At 47.0% G+C, this 18,477-nt stretch overlaps 1 protein-coding gene across 2 annotated transcripts in view; it reads left to right on the forward strand.

Moving 5' to 3' along the window:
• Positions 1-1,317: 1,317 nt before the first annotated feature.
• The window catches only part of LOC119462823 (juvenile hormone acid O-methyltransferase-like), a 76,880-nt gene continuing 59,720 nt past the window's right edge, over positions 1,318-18,477 (forward strand). Inside the window, exons 1-3 of one of the 2 annotated variants that reach the window (XR_005194226.2) lie at positions 1,318-1,878; positions 13,231-13,396; positions 14,820-15,323. Coding sequence is in view for 1 of the 2 variants with exons in the window: in XM_049671873.1 (XP_049527830.1) it covers positions 1,339-1,878; positions 13,231-13,396; positions 14,820-14,989 (876 nt within the window). In the remaining variant the exon portion in view is untranslated. Of the gene's footprint in view, positions 1,879-13,230; positions 13,397-14,819; positions 15,655-18,477 lie in introns of those variants that run through there. The other variant, XM_049671873.1, reaches the window with a different exon arrangement.

An 18,477-nucleotide genomic window follows, 5' to 3' on the forward strand; every position in this document is an offset into this window, starting at 1 on the left:
GCCACGCGCCCAGCACTGTAATAGATTGCCGTTATACAGCTATTTATTTAGGCATTTGTCGAAACGACACGAGAGGCGCACGGTTCGCTTGGCAGCGAAACAACATTTAAACTTCGTGGAATCGTCGTCACGTTTCGCTTGTGTACCGTCGGTTCCGCTTATAGCTGACTTCATAGCGGAGCCACAAAACCATTCAGCTTGATGCAGCAGCCACGAAGATACAGCGGGCACGCAGTACTTTCACCAACCTGGAGCAGTGCATGGCTTGCAAGGATGCAAACGTATGGGCGCGGTCGCATTGTAAAGGCTTAGCTTAAAAACGCCTCGTTAAATCTTGTCGTGACTCATTGACTAGGCACTCTGCTGCCAAGCACAAGCTCGCGGTTTTGATTCCAGGACTCACCGGCCGGCTTACGGCGGAGGAGGAATGCAAATTCACTCGTGTAGCGCGCTTTTCGAGAACATTAAACAACTACGTGTGGTCAAATTTGACCGGGAGCTCTACAGTACGTCGCCACTTCATATAGTCCCGTTTTGCTATTGGAAGTTTAACGCCAATCAGGCAGTATTGCAAGATAGCGCGCAGGCTTGGTACAAAAATAATCTACACATAGAACGGCGCCGTCATTGATTGCCTATTGAATATAAGCATCAAGTCTTCACCAATACAAACCCAGGCGCTACGAGGGAAGGTGGACGTTGTGGGCCATAAGCACTTCAATCTTGCAGCTCCCGATTTGATTATTCGAATCGTGCATGTATTGTGCATATTGTTCACAGTACGAAGGTTACAATAAAGGAGTCAATGTACGTAGCGATAACGAAGAAGCGCGTTTAATAGTAAGACTACATTGCAAAATATTTGTTTACAAAAAGGAAACAGAAAACAAAATGAAGGCGCTGCCAACTATTGCACGCGACTGTCTCCATGCATGGGCTATTTGTCGCAGTTATTTAGGCTCAACAGTCACTCTAAAAAAGAAAAAAAAACACCCTGTTGGCCCTTTATTGAATCAGCAAATCTGTCCGATATATCCGGCACACTGAAGGTCCCTTTTTATTTAGCCACGCAGGACTCTTCATGTCACTGTCTATTTCAGATAAGACATGGGGCCTACGACCTTTCTGTTTCTTTTTTTTACCATCCGTCCAGACACTGTGAGTTCTGCTGAAACGTTGTTTACACTTGGACTGACAGCCTGACACACCTTATCTGACAGCGGCGCATCCGACGTCCTGTATGTCAGGCGGCAAAAGCCCTCGCAGCGCTCAGTCCAATTGCCCGCGTGGTACAATCGCAGACAGCTGGAATTCCGGCTCTGTGAGACGAGGCTCGCAATGCGTCCGCTGTCGGCTGGGAAAACCGGCTCTCAGTTCATTTTGGATGTGGGAGGCTACAATGACTTTGAACACTACACGGCAAAGGAAGATCTCGATGCCTTGAACAGAATACGGTTCCATGGAAAGCCACGTGACTGCCATCGACACTTGGACATTGGGTGCGGACCGGGGACCTTCACGAAAGACTACCTCGTTCCCTCATCCTTGCCCTGCAAGACGATCCTGGCCATCGACAAATCGCCTTCGATGATCGACTTCGCGAAGAGAAACTCCGTGCACGACAGCGTAGAGTACGGTGTGTTCGACTTCGGTGGCAGTGACGTCGCGGAGCTGCTGAATGCATACGGCCACTTTGATCGCATCTATTCGCTCCTGTGCTTCCATTACGTCAAAGATCAGCCCAAAGCCTACAGGGATATTGCGCAGCTGCTGACACCGAATGGCGGAGAGTGTCTTGTGACGTCAGGGGTTGCCTGTGAGCCAGTGGATGCTTGGCTCCACCTACACCTAATGGAACGCTGGCGAGATGTGATTCCCGTGAGTATCGGACAACTTCGTACGGGCGCCGTTTCAGAATCGATGTTTTACTCGCGCACGCCATCTTCCCAAATTAAAATGGTGCTTACGTTATAGAGCTTATTGTATTTTAGCTAAAAGAAAGCGTGCTCGTTCCCGCACAAATATGCCTGATTGGCATGCCCAATTAACGAAAATTTGTGTGGTTGTTGAAAGTGATGAGTGTTCGTGCACTCGAACGCTCAACGAGCCGAAGTATCCGCCCATCGTACTACTAAAGACTCCGTCCATACTAAGAGAGAGAGAGTAAGAAAGAAGTGAAGGCAGGGAGGTTAAGTAGGCGGGCGTCCGGATCGCTAGCTTGTACGTGGGAGAAAGGATGAGATATTAAACAAAAAAGGAGAAGGCGAAAATGTGAGATTGTTCCCTCGCACAAACGCAGAGAGTGCTTAAAGTCAGGGGGGGGAAGGGTTTGCCCCCCCCCCCTGACTTTAAGAAGGGGCTTGCACCCCCCCCCCCCCCCCCCTTCGGCAGGTCAACTTTAGCACTGCGGCACACATTCGACAAGCGCTGGAGGCGATGATATTACCAGTAGTGCTTTCTGCGGAGTTACTCTAACGCTCCAATTTCTCGATTAATTATTTACTCCTGAATAATTGGTTGATAGCGCATGAGTAAGAACAGGAAAGCAGGTATTGTCGCACTTCTCCTGGTATTTCTTCTCTTCTTTGACTTGTTTCACTATCAGATCATGCGAATCAACGCCTAACTTATATATAATAAGCGTGTGTCCGCGCGCTATACTGGTCGCCCCCCCCCCCCCCCCCCCCCTCTCCGCTGAAGCTAGACTTTAAGCCCTGCTGGCAAACACAGGGTACCTATAAGTGTCTTTTTGGAGGTGCGTTGATTTTAGGAATGACAGCATGTCTAGCCTTCTGGGTTGACGATGGATGGGGCTAAGCACCCAGGACCATTGCCTCTGTAAGGGACTTCAATGATGCTATTGGATCTTGAAATCAATGCCCACAACTTCAAAGTACTCATTGCTGAAGCTAGCCGAAATTTTTCGTTATATACATGTATTTCTTACCTTAAATACGGTGCGCCATTCTCGTAGTAAGGAAACAATACAGCGTGTAAGACCACATATTTAGACCACAGATGTAAGATGCGTGTTGTTGCCATTCCTTGAACTGATCAGCAGCTATAAGAATTTCTTTTTAAATATGCTATGTGATATACGAATGGCGCTGTAACTAAGTACACTCGAATGCGATGAAAGAAGCATCTGCTTTCTGACCGATACCAGCAGAAAAAAGAATGTAGAAAATTTATTCAAGCAAAGGTCAACATTTCTTTTTTTTTGCACAAAAATGCGCTCAGGCAATGCTTAAGCTTTGGCTTTATGTAGCCGTTAAAGTACAGTCAAATATGTTCTGTAAATGAGTAATATACCAAGAGAACCAACTACGTACATCACCATGGTGAAAGGAATGGGTACAAACGTTCACTTTGCTACTGCGGTCTAGCCAATGCGCATTCAGTTTACTTTACCAAGCAAACGTTGCATGGTAGAGTCAGGTGGTACTCATCTTAAGCGTTAAAGCCTTCGAAAAAAAAAAGAACACACAACCAGAATGTGAGTACGCTACTTGAACACTATTTACCGTCGACCGAATCGCGAATCTATGGCTTTAGCAGAAATCGGATCATCGCAACCGAGGGAAAGCGTATACGCAGTGTCGTTGTGCAACTCTGGGAGTTCGTATTCAGCCTACACTTCTTGCTAACGTCTCGATTGCTTAGCTGATGTCGGCAGCCATGTATACATCAGTCATGATTGCATAGCTTGATCGCGAAGTTGCGCATTACTCGCATTCCTCTAGAATTAACAATATGGCATCCGTGCTGCAAGAAGGGACGCGATGCACTGTTTAGATTACGGATATCAATTGCCTTCTTGGCTACAGACTGTCAACCGCATCGGCAGCTTCCATCTTGTAAAACATTGCGCCGCTCGTATACAGTCAGCGAGACCCAACGAACCCTAGATATAAAACGTAGCCTGCACGCTCCAAATTTTGACGTCGCGCGTGACGGTGAACAGTACGCAACTCGTTGAAAAGCTTCCTTAGGAAAACAAGATGATCTGAGGGATCGGCTTCGCCGTCTGACGTGGGGTCACGGTTCGGAGCGTGCATGATGAACTTTAAGAGGTATTGTGAAGGGCAGAAAGAACCAGGGGTACTACGCTGACCAAATCACAGATTTAATAGGAAAAAAAAAAACGTTTCGGCCTCCGCGCGGGGCCCTTGTTGACACGTAAAACGAAATTTTTACTTATTTATTGAATACTGCCAGCGGCCTTTTGGCAGCCAAGGCAGGGGTGGTACAGGAAGAAACACGATAACAAATACAAGGGTAACAAAACATTGTCGGAACATGAAAACAACACAGGTGCCGAGGGTATTAGGATTACAAAATAAAACGAAAAGGACACTAAGTCACCGTACGTAGCGGGAAAAACAGAAGTTTGTGAAAATAATAAAAAGACCCCCCCCCCCCCTTCTTTTTATTGCGATAGCATTGATATGGACACTGCAAGCCGATTTCAGCCGTCACCGTCGCCGTGAGGTTCCGTATAGTCCAAGGGCGATAAGATCGTCGCCGCGTGCCGTATGCTGTACGTGCGAGTGAAAGAAAGCGCGAGTGACGCGCACTTTCACGGAGAGCGAACGCACGGCGGAGAGCAAACGTGACGTCTCCGTCGCGCGAAAGACCATGGGGGGATGGACGCGAGAGGGGGGGGGGGGGGCGCCGCTGTGCTCCGGAACCAACTGCGCATTACGACCCGGTGCAAGGGGATCTGGCTATTCATTATCACACGCGAAAGGAGCAAAGTGGGAAGGCAGCGCGGGAGGGAGGGGGTCTGCGGCGTGGATCTATTCATGTTTGCTTGTGCGCGAGCACCAATCCAGGTTTTTTCTGACAATGATGATGATGATCATAGTAGCCTTTCTTATTTCTCGTTTTTCCTCACGTCGCGCGAAAGCAACACCTGTAGCTCTGGGGGGATGGACGCGAGAATCAAATACCGGCCGCGGGGCCCATTTCGGGGGGACATGGCCCGTGTTCTTGCGTTGTAGTGCTGTGCAAAATTAATCCGGCCTTCCAACGGCGTGCCTGATAATCAGAACTGGTTTTGCACGTAAAATCCCACCTTACGACCAGGTATCGGTTTCTCCGAGCTTATAGGAGAAGGGGCCATGTGCTTCTGGCTGATAATACAGGGTGTTAAAAACTCATGGTTTTCTTAAAGTTAGGCACAGGCACGAAGACCACCGCAAATAAGTTATGTGGAGCACAAAGTGGATGATAATTAAGCAGCGGCAATTGTTTTTTGTTGACTACAGTAAGTGGGATGTTTGGCTATTCATTATCACACGCGAAAGGAGCAAAGTGGGAAGGCAGGCGCGGGAGGGAGGGGGTGCGACTTCTACTCTGCCAACAACTGCGTACTTGTACTTTGCGCGGCGGCGAGCGGTCGCGCGCACCGTATCTTGAAAGCGATCTGCACACAGCTGCTACCTTTGTATGCGCTGTTTGCAGCTCAGTTTCCGTTGAAGCGATAAACCGCACGAACCTCGCTCGCTGCTGACGCCGCGCTTGCACACGCCAGCATTTTGACAGCGGTTGTCTGCGGTCATCGCGTGTGATCTATTCATGTTTGCTTGTGCGCGATGACACTGTGCTTGTTATTTCAGTTAATGCGCGTACACACTAGCGGCAAAACGTACGCGGCGCGCCGCCGGTGGCATGACGCGCGCCGCATAATTTTTACCGCGCGCCGCGGATGAAGGAGACCAATGAGAGCGACCGCTTCCATGACGTGCGCGCGGGAAACCGGTTGATGTGGACCCGCCCGACCGCTCGTTTCGTACTCGCGTCCGGTGTCAGCCGGAAACTCGTTTCTCACTACCGTCTGCACGCGTCACGGATAGTTCGAGAAGGGGGGAGGAGTCTATCCTGTCACGTGACTGCCGCAGCGGCCCGCCGCCGGTTGGTGTGGCCGCCCTGCCGCAGCTGCGCTTTGCCGCCGGCGGCGCACCGGGTGCGTTTTTCCGCTAGTGTGTACGCGCCTTTAGTAAGCGAATGTGTCCAAGTTTATGCAGCCGATAAAACAACTATATCCTTACTCCGTATAGCTCTCTACTAATTAGCTATCGCAATTGATGCTTCGCATTTCGTGCGAAACTGCGACTTTTTTTCTTTCCTTCCCTTAATTATTTTTCACATTTTCTTTATTTCGAATCAAACGATGGGCAAGGAACCTTACTAAGCAATATTAGACACGGCTGATAAAAAGAATGCGGGAGACGTCATTTGTGCCACCTCGCGTGGCAGTGAATTCCATTCCGATATCGTTCGTGGAAAGAAAGGGTAGGGATAGGCGTTGGTTCTCGTTTTGGGCATTAATAATGTTTTCTCGTGTTTGCCTCGTGTCTGTCATCATCATCATCAGCCTATATTTATGTCCACTGCAGGACGAAGGCATCTCCCTGCGATCTCCAATTACTCCTGTCTTGTGCTAGCGTATTCCAACTTGCGCCTGCGAATTTCCTAACTTCATCATCCCACCTGACTTTCTGCCGTCCTCGACTGCGTTTCCCTTCTCTTGGTATTAATTCTGTAACCCTAATGGTCCACCGGTTATCCATCCTACGCATTACATGGCCTGCCCAGCTCCATTTCTTCCGCTTAATGTCAACTAGAATATCGTCTACCCCCGTTTGTTCTCTGATCCACACCGCTCTCTTCCTGTCTCTTAACGTTACTCCTAAGATTTTTCGTTCCATCGCTCTTTGTGCGGTCCTTAACTTGTTCTCGAGCTTCTTTGTTAACCTCCAAGTTTCTGCCCCATATGTTAGCACCGGTAGAATGCAATGACTGTACACTTTTCTTTTGAACGACAGTGGTAAGCTCCCAGTCAGGATTTGGCAATGCCTGCCGTATGCACTCCAACCCAATTTTATTCGTCTGTAAATTTCTTTCTCATGATCAGGGTCCCCTGTGAGTAACTGACCTAGATAAACGTACTCCTTTACAGACTCTAGAGGCTGACTGGCGATCCTGAATTCTTGTTCCCTTGCTAGGCTATTGAACATTATCTTTGTCTTCAGCATATTCATCTTCAACCCAGTTCTTACACTTTCTCGATTAAGGTCCTCAATCATTTGTTGTAATTCGTCTCCATTGTTCCTCAATAGGACAATGTCATCTGCAAGCCGAAGGTTGCTGAGATATTCGCCGTCGGTCGTCACTCCTAATCCTTCCCAGTCTAAGAGCTTGAATACTTCTTCTAAGCATGCAGTGAATAGCATTGGAGAGATTGTGTCTCCTTGCCTGACCCCTTTCTTGATAGGTAACTCTACTTTTCTTGTGGAGAACCAAGGTAGCTGTGGAATCCTTGTAGATATTTGCTAAGATATTCACGTATGCCTCCTGTACTCCTTGATTAAATTGCATATACGAATGGAAGTCTACTTTTGTTCGGCCGGTGACGATGCTGAAGAGCATCTGTAAGCGGTGAAGTTTGCGGCGCGATTCAAGCAAGGGCAGTCCGGATTGCGTGTGCAAGCTTCAATATAGGCATCGTAGGTAAATCAGAGCGCCTTGTTTTGCAGCTTTTCTATGCGACTAGTATCCCTCTTTGTGTGCGGGTCCCACACGGCATCGGTATTAGAGCACATCACGGGCCGATGTTTACACTGGGCTGCCCGCCCGAACCCGACCAAAAATTTTATGGCGAGAACCGGGCCCAGCCCGGGCCCGGAAATAATCTACGTTACCCGCCCGGCCCGTCCCCCCCCCCCCCCCCCTTTATCCTAGGCCCGGCCCGAGCCCGGCTCGAAACCGGCCCGAACCCGGTCCGAGACTGAAAAGGACACGTTTTTCAGAGTCGAGACGCGCGAGGATAACTCGCTGCACGTTACATGCACACCACCAGAAAGTCCGGTAACATATTCTTGATATAAGCGCGAAGAAGACACGGACGGTGGAGGAAGAAGACAGGACGAGCGCTAACTCACAACTAAATCTTTATTGGAAATAACAAACATATATATATATATATATATATATATATATATATATAAGTGATTGCAGAAACCGTAGCAAAGAAAACATCACATGGCCAAAAGGATAGCAGTTACCAGAAAAATCTAATCAGGAAATGGTGAAGCCGCTAAAATTTAAACAAAAAAAAAAAAGAAAGAAAAAACTCTACTTCGCACTGACGCACGTGCTGAGCAAATATTGAAATTCACCTTCTGACAATGATAATGTTGCCTGGCTAACACAGGTTTCTCCTAGTCTTTTAATGTGAAATGCAGAAAGTCCGAGCCCGGCCCGGGCCCGGGTCGAAAAGCACATGCCGTGCCCGAGCCCTACCCGAGCCCGTGAAAAAACTGCTCTACCCAGCCCGGCCCGGCCAACGGGTTCGGCCCGGCCCATGGGCCCCGGCCCACGAACCCGGCCCACGGCCCGGCCCAGGCCGGGCCCGGGCTTTCGGGTAAGCCCGAGCCCGTGCAGTGCTCTAATCGGTATATTCAAGTAGCGGTCGTATGGTACTTGTGTGGGCGACTTACCAGTGAAAAGGGCCCCCGTGTGAGCGCCGGAGCGTGTTGTTCTTTTAAGTCTATACTTTCGCCGGCGTAGTTCTCCGGGTTTTGTGTATACCCTTCACAATGTTTCATGCCTACCAGACGGGAGTTCCGTCAAACCTTCAACTTCTTTAAGAGGTATTGTACCTCTTAAAGAGGTATTGTACCTCGTATTGTACCGGCCTGGAAACTGCATTTGTGTGAATATTGAGACTTTTGAGAAGGCGCGAAAATAAGCGTTAGCCAGGAAAAGTGAATTGCTGAGTCGGCTACAGCGACGATATTAAAGTGAAAATGGTATTTTTCACGTGTGGTCAGTACTATAAAATTCGCATTAACACAGCACTCCCAGCATGCTGATCTTAGCAATGCTATCGTGTGTTTCCTTCTATCTTTACAACTGTGTGGCGCAGAGCCGACGACAGTCAAGAGATCGTAGATAACGCAGGGCATTTGCGCTATCAGCAACGATATCAAGTGCGGACAGTAAGCAAACGAGCATGCGCTGCAACGGAGGACTCTGCGCCCCCAGACGCTTTCGTTCGCTTTCTTTACAACAAACTTTTCTCCAGGCTTATATTCTCCCACTCAACAGCCCCCCCCTCCCCCCTCCCTCCTACAGGCATAGTAACAAGGGAGCCAGCGCGTATATATCCGTAATTTTGATTTAACCTCAATATACCCAGAAAAATACCGAAAGTGGAAACATTCCACTTCTATGGAAAGGTAATCACACAGGTTTCTTGTCTTCAAGTATGCCGCCTAGATGATTGTGAGTTGATGCCGACACTGCGGTCGCTTTGCTTGGCGTCAAACGCAGAAAGGCCGCCTCCAGTCCTGGCTAATCACGTGGTTTCAGCTAACACGCAATGGAACCTCTTGGTTTTCATTATTGTTCTCGCTCATTGGATATGGAAAGTGGCAACTTTGGGAGCGTTGATAACATAAGGTAGCATATGAGGTTTGCTAGCCAGTTGCCTGCTCCTAAGCTCACGTACAACGTGAAGCCTGCTGGTGAAAGGCTGTTCCACGTCCACCGCCATGGCCGTGAATGTCGCCGGCTAACACTGTCAGAGCTAGACACAGTCCACACATGCAAATACCCAAGGAAGTGGACGTCAAGGTTGCCGCCATGGTAGCTGAAGTGACAGAGCATCGCACGCGTAATTGCAAGTTGTGGGTTCGGCTTCCACGTCCGTAAAATTGTCTTACTTGTCCACTTTTATCCCTTCATTATTTTCTTCCGCCATTGTAGCTCAGTGACCATGGCGTTCTGCTGCCGAGTACGAAGTTGAGCGCTCGAATCCTGGCCTGCGGCGGCCGCATTTCGACGGGGGTTCAAATGCAAAAGCGCTCGTGTACTTAGATTTAGATGCACGTTAGAGAACTTGTGATGGTCAAAATTAATCATGAGACTTTCAATATCGCCTTTCAGGCAGAACGCCGTTTCTTCTAGCCCTACTCTTTTTGTGATTTGCCAGTGAACTGCTGTTTCCTGCTTAGTTGCGATGGTGATGGAGTCTCAAACTCGTCCGCCGGACTCGGCTGTGCCCGCGGCAGGGGCCTCCAGGAAACGCAACAGCACCAAGAGCGATGCTGACAGCGACGACACCATGCAGTACTAAGCAGTAAATATCTTGTGACGGCACCTTCGAGCTGGTGCGGAGCCGTACAGCAAAGAGAAGGTTTCTCAGTGCAGCATCGAATTTGAGTGCGCCCACCATGAGATCTTTGCGGAATACCGAGGCACTCACCATCCTTTCTGCGCGAGTTCTCGCTACGAACAACCTGAGATGCCTCAACAGGCGAGCCGTGTCTTCACATCTAGAGGCACTGGTTCCGAATGAAATCAAAGACGTCTGGATAAACACCCGTAAGAACGTCCTAGCGATTGACGTAGAACATGCAGCTGCGTTGGATCCTTTGCTTAAAGTCACGGAACTGGACGGGATGCAAGTCTGCCCTCATATTCCGCTGGACAAAGAAGTCATTACTGGCGTAATAATCTACGATGTCGACGAGACCATTGCCAACACCGATCTATCTATCTTAATAAAGCCAGCTACAGAAAATACCGTCATCGCAAACGCGTTTCATCACGGCACGTCACTGTGTGTAAAGATAATATTTAAGGGCGAATTCCTTCCATCACATCTAAAGGTGGGCCACTTCCGACACGCAGTTCGCCCCTTTCTACCAAAACCGCTCCAGTGCTGGAAGTGCCTGAAGTTAGGCCAGTGTATGCAAAAACACTACCGTGTGTTCTCGATGCACGGGGTCCCACACTACTGAGACGTGCGAGGCCAGTGTGCTAAAGTGCACAAACTGCAGCGGCCCTCACGATGCATCCTGGAAAGAGTGCCCTTTGATTCGATAGGAAATGGCAATATTGAATAAAATGGTTAGAGACGACCACTCGTCTCACCAAGAAGCGGCAGCATCTATTAAGCGACGACGATCGCGTCACCGACGCCGTTCAAGAACCACCAAAGCCTCTGTACCACAGAGCTACGTATATCACCGCCCCCTCTCCCGCCCAGTCCAAACGCAGTCCGCTTGGCCTGAACTCCCGAGGCTACAAGCACCTACTGAGCGAGGTCAGACTACTACAGCAAGGGACACTTTATCTGTTCTTGATAAATTGCCGGACCGACATCGACAACTTGTTGTCATGCTCAGCTCTCTGGTCAGTGCTATTCGTGTTCTTCTGGACAAGCTGCAGACACAAACAGCTCGAATTGCGTTGCAAGTGTTGGATGCTGTCAATCCGGTTCTCGCAAGCATTCAGAAGTCCAGTGCTTGAGAATTTATAAGCGGAACTATGGCTCGTCGACGACAACACCGATCGTTCCGGGATGATGTCAGAAGCGCCTCCATATACCAATGGAAAGCGAGAGGCTTGATGTCACGCATTTCGGACATCCGGCAGTTCGTGTTTGAAAAACGCTTTCTATATTGGTCATCTGGTGAACGGAACTTATCACGTTTACTTTAAACCACGCGTACCCCAAGTAGTTAGGTTCTGGTTTACATTCGCAGGGACCTTACGTATTTTGCCCAGCCCGTACAGCCGCACGACGACAACAATACGTCTGTGTTACTGTGAAAAAGAAGAGGCTGTCTTTTACAGTTATTGGCGTCTACGTTTCACCAACAAGTCAGTTCAATAGCAAAAGACTAAAAGGCATTATGGCTGCGACTCCCGGTCCTTGGATAATAACAGGGGACTTCAACGCTCACCCCCAGGTATGGGGAAGCTCCATAATAAATTGAAGGGGCTGGTCACTCTTATCCTTTGCATCAGGCCACAACCTGTGTCTTCTAAATGACGGAAGCCCCACATTTCTGCGAGGAACAATGTACAGCAACTGCTTAGACTTGACACTGGTGTCACGTTGCCTGACTTCGAGCGTGCAGTGGTTCACTGATACAGGACGATCGCCTCCTCGCAGCGCACCACGATGAGCTCTGTACGAAGGTTGGTGCTGCCGACCGGTCGATTCTCGTGCATAATTGCAAACCGGTTCCGCCACCCAGTGCGTAGACGAGCAACGATGTTGTTGTTACGGGCCGTGTACATAGGGCTCTTTGACATGCAGTAGCAGAGGACGTAGGGTAAGGTCTCCCTCTCGTACCCACCTACTCTACACCACTGGTCACGACCACGGGCAGACTCCGTTTAAAGGTCGAAGGTTGAGCCTGATCTTGTGGGTGAACCGCCAGTCCGCAAACGGGTAAAGGGCCCGGATCGCATGAAGTGAGAACTGGCCGGGTCGGCGGCCACGCACTGCTGCACCTTTCCTCGATTAGGCTTATTCTTATGACGTTCGCACCGTCCTCTCTTTGTCGGCATTCCAACCACTTGCATGCCTAGTTCCCTGCAGCTCTCCCAGAGCGGCGGCACCGTCGCGCGTGTATATAAGAGCAAGGCGCCGTTCCCCATTTTGAATTTCACTTCTATTCTCGTTTTAATGGGTATACCGTGTGCAGTGCATACTTCCAGCGTCGATTGCAATGTCCTCTCTGTTCCTGCCGTCACACTTCATAGGCGCGTTGGTGCTCGGGAGTCCGGACTACACACGGTCTCCCAATGATGTGTCACCTCTGTGTCGCATATAAACAGCTTCGCTGGACATCCACCTCCACAGAGTGGAATGGCTCACGATTTTTTTTATGTTGTAGCACGCCTAATTCGAAAGCATGCGCCACGGTGGCCGCCCGGCGACCGACTCGATCATATTCTAGCTCAGGGTAATCGAAACCTATTGGGAACTGAAAGAAAACTCATCGGATCATATTTGATACTTGTTGCACGTCGCGCTGTGCTTGGAATCTAACATGGGACTTCTGCGTAACGATCAGGGATATACTTTCATGATGACTGTTGGCTTATACGCCAGCAGATATGTGTGAAAGTCAGTCAGTCTTTGCGATAAAACTTCTACACCCTTTCACTAAGCAGGCTGGGTGTTAAAAGATTGCACGTCACCGGAGCTATACGGCTCGCACGTCTCGTCTATGCCTAAAGTAATATGTCAAAAACTGGCTTCCCGGGAAAATTGCAAACGTCATAAATCAGTCAGTGCGATCTATTGATTCATATTTGAGTGAATTTTCTCGCGCTTCGCCGAATCCACGTTTTCAATATTTATCGCTATTAAGTGTGTTAAAACTTTTCATAGGATACTGACAATGCATGACTGTTTTCCAGGACCCAAGGTTAGTGTACTCAAATCAATTCAGGTTTGACTTCGACAAGAACATATCTGACGTCGAATCGGAAATGCGATCAGTGGTCTCAGAAGCCGGGATGACGTGCACTGAATGCTCTGTTTATGAAACACAATGGCCGTTCCCTGATGTCAAAAGCTGTGTCGGTAAGTGTTGAGCGCGTTGCGTACGAAATATTTGTCAAAGAAAAATCGCCTTATATATGTGATCATTTTGGTGCTACTCATATTTTCTGCGGGCGCGAAAATGGATGTTGCACGATTTACACGCTCCCATATATGTCGCATATTGGCGGTAGCGGACGGTATAATGAAGGTTTTACCTAAACAGCAACTAAGATCATGTGATTGATCATAAGCAGACACGGTAACTGAAGCATAAGCAGTTTGTGACGTCCTGGGCATTAAGCAAAACAACCAGCGCCCCTAATAATTACAAAAGGTGCTAATTATGTGTTCATAGCATGTACTCTATTTATTAAAACAGCAGTTTGAGCTTGTTGGTTCATGTGGTTATCCTAACTCGTATAGTGAACCAATGACCAACGGATAACGAAAAGGGGACATAAAACTACACTACATAAAATTGCTACATAAAACTTGGATGTCCGCTCAGCGGTTTCCCTAATATTCAACAATCTCTTTAAGGAATAACGCATTTTGTTTAACGAATTTCTTTGATCTACGTTATTTCGTTTTTTTTTTGGTTAAGCAATTCTCTATATACCACTGGGTGTTTCCGTTCTTGGTCAATGCTCCAAAATGGGTAAGGCCCACTGTTACACTAGAGGTACAGAATACCTAAATGTAGCCAGATATGTGTCGTACTTCCGTATGCCTACACCTGTGGTTACTATGCTTCGTTCGTGAAGCATCAGACATCGCCTTAGTCCTCGCGATGATCACTGACGTTGTGCACCCAACTGATTCGGTGTTTGCATTTCATCTCTTGTGAGCAGTGTATTGAACGAACATAAAAATTTCATGAGATTAATGTTGTGACCTTTGTAATGGATAAAGATAAACATGTTTACACGTTTCTTAGGTCGAAAGTAAACACAATACTAGGCATCACTGTTCGTTTCATAGCACTTATTTAATTGCATTACTAACGCTTGGATGCCCATAGATGCCAACATGTGCGATGGATCTGCGGAATGTTTTTTTAGCCCTCGCCTACTCCTATGTTTTGGGATCAACAGAATGAGGTTTCCTTTTATTTTATTGATAAACTACGGGCTCAACTTCTCGCAGACCTAAAAGTTATTTTCTCATATTATGCTCCCGATTCTTGCATTTATTTTTTGGTGACGAGTATAGGCCGACAGAATGCACGTCTTTAGTAAATTGTAAAACATATTCAGTACGTGAAGGCAGCGCGCAACGTACCATTTGAAGACGGTTAACCATTTTGTTTGAAAAAGCTTGAATAAGAGGCGAATAATTCTCTCGGCTATAACTTTTATTCTGAAGCTCAAGGAATCTTTCAATAGCGTAGACGCTTAAGGTGCCTTCCGTGACGAGGTATATTCGTTGTTTGCTGCGCACTAAATATCTTTCTTTTTTGCAGATGCATTTTTTGAGGCGTTTGAATTATTCAAGAGCGTTCCACCCTCGGATGTCGATGACGCTAAGAAGGACTGGACGCGCATCCTTGATCACCGCTCAGGACAAGGGCCTGGAGCGTTCGCCATGAAGACAACATTGTACTGCGTTCATGCTCAATCGCCGGTCACATGAATGAGCTGTTCGTGGGGAACAACATGAGCTGAAAAATTGCATTTCTTTAAGAATGCTTACTTGCGGTTCTTTTCTTCGTTCCTTTCTCCATCATAGTACACTATAAGGATGCATTAGAGAGTTACGAAACGTATACGGAGCGATATAATAAGATGAGTAGCAGCTGTATCCTACAATTAAGAGAAAGATAGAGCGGCGAGAACAAACCAAATACCTCCATCTGTTCGGCAATCGTGTTTGTATGCCATGTCTTTGTCTAGAGAGAGAGAGACAAAAATTGTAATGATATGTGGAGAGACTAACACATAGCGACAGGCCTAGCGTGTGACTCAAGGTGAAATGGTGAGGGTTGAAAGAATGTGAGTGAGATAAAGCAACAACAAAGCACAGAGGCAGACACTAACAGATACGCTATCACTAATTCACACGAAAGATATCTACAGAGTCTCATTGATCCCTGCGTTTGAGCTTTTCATTTCATTAAAACAACGCAAGAGTTAGGCGTGAGTTCTCAAATGCTTCGATATGATGAAGCAAAACGTTAACCTTTTTTTTTCGTTACGGAGGAATTCTACAGGAGGGGCTGCGCGAATTAGAATTGTCATAATTGGAGTCGGAATTATTGGAATTGAAAACCCTTTCCCAAACTCGTTGATGATGACGATTATTATTTATTGGCATCCCCTTTGAAGTGCGGCCGGGACAAATAGTCACCTGGCTTGCTTGATTTCAGATATGCTCTACATGTTTTTATATAGCATTTTTGTATGCGTCTCATTAAGTATTTTTTTCTGAAACTCTATCTTGCACCGCTACCTATGCCTGTAAGATATCAGGTCGTATCAATTTCTTCTCTGCTTTTTTTCCATTAATACTCCGAACTTCTCCTACTTATCTCGACTGCTGACCGGTTGATGCTTCTGTCCACCTTAAACCGAAGCTCTTCCGGAAGGTCTACGTCCCATTGGACCACCAACGTCCTACAGATGTCGCCCAGACATCCGAAACGGGACATTCGAACGTCTGTAGGATATACGTAAAAATCCTCTGGATCACCACTGGATGTCCGTGGGATCGCTCCATGCACGTGAATTGGCGAACCTTGTACCATCCTATGAACGTCCTTATGAGATATTGGGACGTCCAAGAGATGTTTAAATATGGATATTTCTTATTGCATCATCCCGACTACGTCCTAAGATATTTTTGTCAAAATGTAGGGCACTTCTGGGGCATCTGGTGCTATAAGTCATCCAAAGGACGTTTGTGCGACAGTTGTTTGCGGATTTAGGACATCCACAGGACGTCCATATTGATCAAAAATAACATTATAGGGACATTCGTCAGAATGTGCCCTAGCCGCGCAGCAGGCCGGCTGGATTTACCCACATAGGACTAACAAAGTAGGCTAAGTATAGCTTGCATGTCCTGACTGATTGTTTATATTATATGTTCTGATTTAATGGATTTTGATCAAGTTTTATGTAATTTAGTCTACCGTAGCAGGGAATTATATGCACAGTGTTAGCTGCACTGTGCACGTGATTCCCTGCTACGTTAAACATTATATAGAACTTAAAATAATGCATTAAATCAAAACATATAGTACAAACAATATTCAGTCAGGACATGCAAGCTAGACTTTTCTGCGCGAACAGGAACATAGCTACAGGACTAAGTTCTGCAATCTGCTGAATCATTTGACAATACCGTTAAAAGTACAGCATTTATTTCAATAAAACAGCTGCCGGAAGATCACAAGTTGAACTTTTAAATGCACACCGCGGTTTTCAGTAAAACACATCAATGCAAACAGATAGGACTCATTAATTTGACCATACAAGCTCTGCCAATGGAGATTATGACGCAACCTGGCCAGTAAAAGAGTAGAGCAATCAAGAAGTTTACAAATGCACAGTGGCTAGCAAGAAAACTTAATAACTCGTGGTGAGGCCACTACCGAAGCTATGAGGCTTAGGTTCGGACGTGGGCACTAAGTGAAGCAAACACTAAATGAAGATGGTAGAAGTCAGTCATGAGCATGACTCAGCAAAAATGACAATGACGCAGCGAAAAAAAAGGTTACCACTAAAAAAACAATGGAATGGGTTCGGATGTGGTACTAAGTGAAGGAAAAGGCGAAAGGTTGATGGTCGAAGTCATAGCCATGAGCTTGACTAAGGCTTTCGCCTTAAGGTCTCTTAGGTCGTAGCGAAAGGGACTCCTGAGGACTCATGACATGAATGTTATCTCATGCATGCGATGTAGATCATGAAACAGCCGCCTACTTCTTGGTACTCTCATGATCATTTCGTTAACTTGGTTGGCTCGCCGCACACTGCTTCGCATAACATCGATTCACACAGGGCTTTGGATCTGCTGTTTTTTTTAGTAGTTACACACACTAACAGAAATAATGCGAAAAATGTCACAACTACATTAGGCGTTAACGAAGTTACTTGTTCAGTGGTCATTGACACAAACAGCTGCTATATGGTCACCCATTTAAAATGCAAATGATCTCTGCATTGATGACAAATTCTTGTAAAGGTCACCAAAGCAAACATTGACACTGTCGAGTAGTGATGAGATAATTCCAGTTGAGCAAATATTTTGTAGAAGCACCTCGGCCAGTAAAAGAACTTTAGAAGCCCTCTGTAAAGCTGGGAGGCACGAAGGAAGTTAGTAGGAGGCCACTGCAGGCTGGCTCACTTCAGCGTTCGCACGCACATAAATGCAAAATTTACGGAAAAGTTCACAAATTTCCTAGCCATCAAATGCTCCAGGCTTTCTGCAGGCTTGCTTCAGTGGTCGCACACAGTACAAAATACTAAAAATTTGAGATACATTGTGCTTTAATAAAATTACTATTATTTCAGCAGTTACAGGCACAAACACTGTTTTGTGCTGAAGCAAGCGTCTAGTAATTGCTTTTGTACCTGTGCAAACTGAGCTCACAGACTAGAAGTTTCAAGATACTTGCTGTGCTTGAGTGGTCACAGACAAAAATTCACCCTAGGAGTTCACAGGCTCAAAAGCCTCTAAGCACGTCAACAGAAGCTGAATACACTTCCGTGGTCGCAGCCAAATACTGCTGAAATGGTAACAGGTACTTTGGCGACTACACAATTTACAAAGGCTTGCTGCAGGCTGGCTTCAGCGGTCGCAGACACAAAATGCACTGGAGTTCACAGGTACTACCAAATTTAGTACGGCATTTTTGTAGACTTGGATCAACAGTCACAGACACACAAATTAACCCAGAGTTCACAAGTACATAGGCTTCTAAGCAAGTTAACACTGGCTGGGCGCAGCCTTTCATCCCTGGTTTCAGATGCAGAACAGAAGAGATCACGAGTACGTCGGCGGCTACACAATTTAATTGTTATGCTGAAGGCTCATTTCAGCGGTCGCAGACACGGAAATGCGCTGTTCATATATCACAGGTACTAAGAAAGTTAGCGGAAGTTTTCTGTGGGCTTGCTTCA

This window comes from Dermacentor silvarum, chromosome 8, assembly GCF_013339745.2.
Source record: "Dermacentor silvarum isolate Dsil-2018 chromosome 8, BIME_Dsil_1.4, whole genome shotgun sequence".
Lineage (NCBI taxonomy): Eukaryota > Metazoa > Arthropoda > Arachnida > Ixodida > Ixodidae > Dermacentor > Dermacentor silvarum.